We start from the raw sequence: 7,415 nt of genomic DNA on the forward strand, positions 1-7,415 counted from the left end.
ACGACATCGCTTTGGTTTACCACTAGGTGGCACTGTATACACTACAACTGTTCAGTGCACACTTCAAATGGGACTAATGATAATAAGTCTCTGTTAACAATGAAACAAACACCTGATTAAAGCTCAAATGTGAAAGTAAAGCAAAAACAAATATTCATTGTTATTCATTAGAAGTCAGAAGATTATTTTTTTAGAGTGCATTTTTGGCTCTCAGGTCAATCAGGACTCTCTGGAGACTAACTCCTGTTTAAACCCTGCTCAGTCCAGGCTGACGTTACCTTGCGTCCAGGTTTTGCCGTGCCAGTCTGTGAGTGTTACTCCGGCAGCAGGAGGGTCAAGTCCTTCCCACCACACTCCTCCATCGCTGGTCTCACCGACGTTCGTGAACACCGTGTTTTTAGCGATGGTTGCCATGGCGTAGGGGTTGGTCTTGTCGGAGGTGCCTGGAGCCACACCGAAGAAGCCGTTCTCCGGGTTGATGGCCCTGAGTTTACCTACACGGGGATTAGAGGCTGGATTTAGTACGCCGCATGCGGAGTAATAGAGCGAGTCTTCGTCCGTGACCTCTGCGCTCACCTTGGCTGTCAAACTTCATCCAGGCGATGTCGTCGCCCACACACTCCACCTTCCAGCCCGGCAGAGACGGCTTCATCATGGCCAAGTTGGTTTTACCGCAGGCGCTGGGGAAGGCGGCCGCTACGTAACGCTTCACCCCCTGAGGGTTGGTGATTCCCAGGATCTGAGGAGGTGAATAAACATATTACCACTGTAAGTTAGGACTTAGGGGCAGGCTTTTTGGCAGCACTTTAGACCAACTATTTCTTGTTGACAATAAGTTCTCGTTTCCAGTCCCATCGGGAATGGTTCTTCAGGTTTGGGTCACAACCACAACATGTCGTTCTCTGTTCTCACCAGCATGTGCTCAGCCAGCCAGCCCTCATCCTTGGCGATGCGGGAGGCGATGCGGAGGGCAAAGCACTTCTTCCCGAGCAGGGAGTTTCCTCCGTAGCCGCTGCCGAAGGACAAGATCTGCCTGGTGTCCGGCAGGTGAGATATCAGCACCTTCTCTGGGTTACAGGGCCAAGAGTTGACGAGTGGAGCTGGAAGGAAGAGGAGATAGTGCGTAAAATCTTATGAAAAGTGATCCAAATCAAAAATATAACTTGATTCAGGCTGTTGGGATCCGTACCTTTGAGTGGTAAAGGTCGTCCCAGGGTGTGCTGACAGCGTACAAACTCCTCTCCTTCCGCCAGCTTATTCAGAACAGGCGTGCCCATGCGCGTCATGATGCCCATACTGGCCACAACGTACGGCGAGTCGGTCACCTTGAAGGAAAACAAAAAGTTTATCAACCTGGTTTACAACCGAGAACTTTCACTGGATAATAACCATGAAAAGGAACAGCAACTTATTAAATTACAAAATAAATCACTGTAATAAATGAGGACAATTGACAGCAACAAAGCAGCGCAGCACCGCGTGTTTTTTGCTGCATGTGAAGTTTTTAGAGAACAACAGTCAGTACCTGGACACCGTATTTGGTCAGCGCTGAGCCTACAGGACCCATACTGAAGGGAATCACATACATGGTGCGACCTACAGAGAGGACACACACAGACGCACACACGACACATTAATGCAGGTATTTCTTCATTGTAGTAAATATTGTTTCAGAGTTGAAAAATGAGGTCATATTTTCTCTAATATTTGATGTCACAGCCTTTTCTTGGACTTTGTAACACGCATGAGGACAGAAGTGACATCATAACTGCCAGTCCTGCAGCCAGTTTCATGCTGTTCCTCTGATGGACAGCTGGTGGGGGTAATGAGTAGAAAAACACAGCTGTGCTGCAGTGATGTGCACGTGTTTGCCAGACTCTGACATCACTAGGTGTGGTTTGTGGTGAAACAGGCTGGAAAGAAATGCTGCTTTTCAACCTGTGTTAAGTCGCTCTTTAAAGAGAAAAGCATCTTATTGTATGCTTGTTCGTTTTTAAACTAGTTGGTTAAAGTTCACATTTAAATATTACTATTCTAAATGATAAACTTTCAATGTTTTCAGTGAGTCCGTTTAAAAAGAGAGATGAAAGCACATCTCGCTCTCCTTTCAACAGTGGACACAGATTTCATTTCCGTCCTCCAGCCTACCTGTCATGCAGCCGGGGAAACGTTCCTGCCTGGCTTTCTGCCAGTCGTACTCGCTCATCCAGTTGCCCAGTTGGCTCTTAGCGCCTCCAGCAGGGATGGAGATGGTGTCTCTCTGGCTCTTGGTCACAATCACAGTCTTGCTCTCCACCCGGGCCACGTCCTTCGGGTCGGTACGCGCCAGCCAACTATGAAGCGGAGAATTCGTCAGATGCAGAAAAGCTTACTTCAGGAGAGAGTTCAGTTTTAAACGCTCTTACCAGTTGTCATATTTGGGGAGCCTCTTGACCATACCGTCCTTCTCCAGACCCGCCAGGATGTTGGCCGTTTCCTCCGGCGTCCCGGTCACCACATGCACACCGGAGGGTTTACACTCCTCCACAGCTCCCTTCACAAACTCAGCCACCACCGGGGGCAGTGAGGGGATGGAGGCCAGGGACCGGACCCCGACACTCGCCCCAACACCGCCCTGCCTGAAGGAGGAGGACCGATCAGAGGAAATTAAAACAAGTTACAACAAACCTGATGCAGAAACCACTTTATGAGACTACAGCTTCACGAACCAAAGCATGTGTTGGACTTGACACATGAAGGATACAAATAAATTGTTGTTTATTCCCCATTAGGCAAAATCAATGAGCTGATAATACTCCATTTATTATCAAAGAGAAAACCTGATTGTATTTAGCGACAGGGGAACAGAAATCAGAACGTCTGACAGTGCAATTTATGGACACACTTCTACAACCTATCATGAGTCAGGAAAAATAAACCAGAAAAACTGAAGACTCCACATCCGTCCGTCTGATCTCGCTGAAGCCTTTTTGGGACGTTGACGTCACCGCGGTCAGCAATACGGGACAGAATTGCAGATTAACTGAATTACAAATATTTCTTGTTCAGTGAACCTGATTCTAATTCATTCATACTAGACTATATTTTTTTCCTGTATTTACAGATGCAATATTGATTAAAACATCAAAGTCAGATAGCAGCAGCCTACAGACTTTTCCATTGGTTCCCATTCTTTTTTTCCCCCACCAGTGACAGAGCTGTAAAAGCCAGAGATCAGACCAAAAAAACTTTCACCACAGTTTTTTACAGCCCTAAACTGTAGTTTTTTACTGTTTATGTGACCATTGTGGTAATGAGATGTCTTTGTTGCCGTTATTAGTGCAACCTGAAAGCATCAAACTCACTTCTCTGCACACAGAGAGGCCTGGGGGGGGGGGGGGGCTATTGTCTGTTAGCTGCATGATATTCACAAAAAGTACTGAAAGGGCTGTGGCGATGTATACTGTTAAAACACAAGCCTGTGTGTGTGTGTGTGTGTGTGTGTGTGTGTGTGTGTGTGTGTGTGTGTGTGTGTGTGTGTGTGTGTGTGTGTGTGTGTGTGTGTGTGTGTGTGTGTGTGTGTGTGTGTGTGTGTGTCCTGTCTGTCCAACAATGGCACAACAAAGTACTGGGCACTATAAACGACCCCTGGTGACCTCTTTAGAAAAATGTGAAATTCATACTCGTCGTGGTCACGAGAAGCCCGGACGAAATGTAAATAAACACTTTAGTTGTAGTAAAGTAGCAGATAATTTGATTGGCCATTAAAGTCACACTCTTTCATTTTGACTTTTGTTACAAAGAGCAACACTGTCGTCTCGTCAAGTGGCGGCACGTGGCTCCTAACTGGCTGCAATAGCTGTGTCATTATACGCACACCATGCTGCGCGCACACACACACACACACAAATCTGCTCTGAATGTACAGGACACAGGCAGCAGGCATGTTGACACACAAGTCACTTTTTTTTTGTATCAGTGTTCGGTAACACAATGTTGACTGATGAAAGCTCTTATATTTGAAAAATCACAAGCAGCACAGCAGGCTGGCTCTTCAACTCATTTGTGTGAAGCAGCATACTTTTTTTTTTTTTCGGTCTCTGCTTGCGTTGCTGGTGAACGGTTATTATAACCGAACAAACAAATAAAAGACTGATAACTACGGCCGATAAAACTCCTAAAAGCTCTGTGTGAAGCCGTGAGCTGACATCAGCATGCTAACATGTTCACAATGACAAGACAGCATGCTAATGTTTAGCAAGTATAATATTTACCATGTTCAGTATTTTAATTTAGCCTCTGAGCATGCTTTTGAAATGATTTTCTTTAAGACTAAACCGTGTGAGGCTGAGGGGAATCCATCCAGTAGTTGTTGACACATTTAAACAGATTACAGAAGTCAGTAGGATTCATCTTCTGGGGATCATGAATGTCTGAACAAAAAGGACCAAAACAATGGACTAAACTAAAGAAAAACTACCTTCATCGTGATCACTTTAAACAGTAACATAGTGTAAATGGTTTCAGTGTAAAAACATACAATCTTGACCTATAAACACTCAAAACATGAATCTCTTCTGTCCAATTTAAGATATGACGTCAATATCTGAGCAGACAAATGATCAGTGGAATGAAAACTGAACAAATACTAATGATAGTGTGACATTAGATGTCTGCTCAGTCTGCTCTGCAGTCCTTCAGTCTCTTTCCCACACATAGGATATAAATCCCCTCTGTTCCCAAACATCCCCCCGTCGTGCTGCTCATTACTGTAACCACTGGGGTGGTGCTCAATATTATCTCCACTGTGGCGGGGATTAGGAGAGGAGATGACCTGGATTGAATTTGAAATTAATTAATAGGAGCAAAGACTTTGTTAGCTGCTCCTCTTCTTGCTTGAGACAGAAGATGAAGGCTGAAGCAGCGGGCCGGGATTTAGTGGCTTTTGTTCTTCGCATGGAGAAGCTGCATCTTTCTAGAGATCCTGAGCAGACTCCGATAACATTCGCTCCCAATTTTCCCCTGCAGTCATCCATCCCCTCATGCCTTTGCCTGCCCCCCCCCCCTCTCCATCCCATCCCATCCCCCACACCTGAAGGGGGACAGGCATGCTGCGACTTGACAAATTTAGCCCTGCACTTTTCCCCACACACGTAAACTGTCAAGAAAACAGTAAATGTGACGATTCGGCATCGTCTAATTTAAGGAATTTACACTCTGAAATGTGAAAGCTGTCAGGCACGGTGTGGTATGGTTCCTCCTGGCTTCCAGCTGCACAAGTTTTCTCCAAACACACCTCCAAGGCAGCAAACCAATCCTCACACACCACAGGCCGACACGCCTACACTCCCCCTTCAACGCTGGACACATCCTGCTCAGTAGACTCTTTTGGGGGCAGAGTCTACTCGTGAGAAGCAGGCACAAGCAGGAGTATCAACTCCAGAGAACAGGCACACGTGCTGCATACATTATCCTCCCTCCTGGGTACGGAGAGTACACGGGGAAAAGCACACGGGGACATCCAGCCATTAACAGCCTCTCAGGCAGAAGTACAAACACAATGCACAGCAGCACGGGCCTCCCCGCCACCAACTCGCATGCCCTCCCATGGTGTCAGTCACTCACTCTCTCACTTGCAGCGTAATTGACAGAATAAAAGCACACACGCGTAATGCACCCGATTGCTCACTTTTGACTCCAGACTCCCTGGAGTGTGATGTGAGCTCATCACAAAGCCTATGAGGGGTAAAAGAGAAGGAATGTAGAAAGATCACTGTTTGAAAACAATATCACGCAGTCTGATGTGCCATTTAACTTATAAAGACACAGATTGAGCCTGAAGAAAAAGAAATGTTCAGAATAAAAGTGCAGAGTAGAAAAAAAGGTTCCTTTTTTTTTTTTTTTTTTTTTAAAGAAAGTGTCTTCAATTAATCAAACAATAACAGATTTTTAAATATGAACGAATGAAAAAAAAAAAACACATGTTTTGCCAATTTTGTGTACTACGAAGCCTATAAAGCCCCAAAACGCCAATTTTGTCATTTATCATTTGACTTGTCTTTAAATAAATTTCAAATCAACAAAAACTCACCTTCGTATGACTCCCAATAAAAGGCACGACATCTTCGGTGTAAAACTGAGAATTAGCTTATAAAAAAGGAGAGTGTAAAAAGGCACATACAAGTTAGCGGAGGAGGTGAAGAGAGCGGCGGCTAGAGCTGGTCACGGCTCATATCTGTGCTCCGAGGGGACCTTGCACTTTGCTCAGCGTGCACATTCACAGAAAGAAACAGCTCGTAACCAGTGAACTGGACGCTGCCCTGCCTCTGCTGCTGCTGCTGCACGACCACAGTGGATTGATAACTTCTTCCCCCTCCCGACGAAAATCCACGCAGCTCCACAAAGTCAAACTTTTTTTTTTTTCTTTTTTTTACCGGCTCGGCACCGAGAGACAGGAGGAGGCGCTTTAACATTTAAACATCCCGGAGTGAACTTCCTCCTCAGCTTGTTGTCCACACTGTCGTGCGCTTTTCTCTCTCTCTCTCTCTCTCTCTCTCTCTCGTCCCTCCCGCACAGGATGATGCAAGTTTCCACCGTTTCTGCACGGCCGAGCGCAAAAAAAACACGCCCGCAAGAAGAGCAAGCGCGGAGGAACAACCCGGAAACACGAGCAGAGTCGCGGAAATAGAGGACGAGATTGAACACGGGTGATCAAACGAAACTCCCCACTCAAGAGGACATTTGGTTTCATGTTACAGAATGACAGGAAAGATGTTACCAGCACCAAATGTTTAGTTATACGCTCAGTATTTCTTGCAAATGTGCAAGTGTTTCTGTTTTTTCTGGCAATGCAACAAGTGGGTGGAATTACACATTGGAAAGAAAACTGCTCACATTAGGGATGCACGATGTTTAGATTTACTTTTGCAGATATGCTGATATTCAACTCTTGGAACAGGAAGAATCAAGGCCGTGTTCAGTCTGGAGAACCCAAATCAGGGTGTTTTTGTTTTTTTCATATCCAGATTGATTTTTGAAAGTCTGAACTGCAAAAACAAATCACATGAAAACCGGATCCAAAGCACACTGGGAGATGATTTAAAATCCAATCATTTCCACAGATGTGTCTCAGTCAAGCAGCAATCAACAGCGAAGTCAGCATTTGTAAGCTGCCCGTCTGAAAGTCTCGAGTTTTGGCCGTCTCCATCTTCCCATTTTGGAGCCAGAATTGATCATATTTGGAGGAGGAGCAGTGAATCTCAACCTGATCGGGAACCAGAGGACACTAGGCCCACCTATTGAGGAAACCTGTGTTGCACCATAGGCCTGTCAATCAAATAGATACGCCGCCCAAAAATGCTGCTTTTTGAGGTTTAATATCTAACTACAAATGGGGATTATTTTTTAGATTATATGAAAACTAATTATAAGGAATG

At 45.3% G+C, this 7,415-nt stretch overlaps 1 protein-coding gene across 1 annotated transcript; it reads right to left on the reverse strand.

The window, feature by feature from the left end:
* Positions 1 to 32: 32 nt before the first annotated feature.
* On the reverse strand, positions 33 to 6,385 carry pck2 (phosphoenolpyruvate carboxykinase 2 (mitochondrial)). The gene is made up of 8 exons (XM_069697915.1): positions 6,071 to 6,385; positions 2,406 to 2,618; positions 2,149 to 2,333; positions 1,526 to 1,596; positions 1,190 to 1,325; positions 913 to 1,100; positions 577 to 739; positions 33 to 494 (listed from the first exon to the last, which is right to left on the reverse strand). Exons 1-8 carry the CDS (start codon positions 6,100 to 6,102, stop codon positions 259 to 261), a joined length of 1,224 nt encoding a protein of 407 aa, XP_069554016.1. The 5' UTR covers positions 6,103 to 6,385; the 3' UTR covers positions 33 to 258.
* Positions 6,386 to 7,415: the final 1,030 nt, after the last annotated feature.

Source organism: Brachyistius frenatus, unplaced genomic scaffold (genome assembly GCF_029030835.1).
Source record: "Brachyistius frenatus isolate BFR_SWC_R1_liver_20210118 unplaced genomic scaffold, ASM2903083v1 Contig_25, whole genome shotgun sequence".
In the NCBI taxonomy this organism is placed as follows: Eukaryota; Metazoa; Chordata; class Actinopteri; family Embiotocidae; genus Brachyistius; species Brachyistius frenatus.

Coding starts and splice junctions, on each gene's coding strand:
- pck2 (XM_069697915.1), bottom strand. CDS start 6,102: ATGTCGTGCCTTTTATTGGGAGTCATACGAAG. Junction 2,619..6,070: donor TTATTGGGAGTCATACGAAG/GTGAGTTTTTGT, acceptor CTCCTCCTTCAG/GCAGGGCGGTGTTGGGGCGA. Junction 1,326..1,525: donor TGACCAAATACGGTGTCCAG/GTACTGACTGTT, acceptor TTTTCCTTCAAG/GTGACCGACTCGCCGTACGT.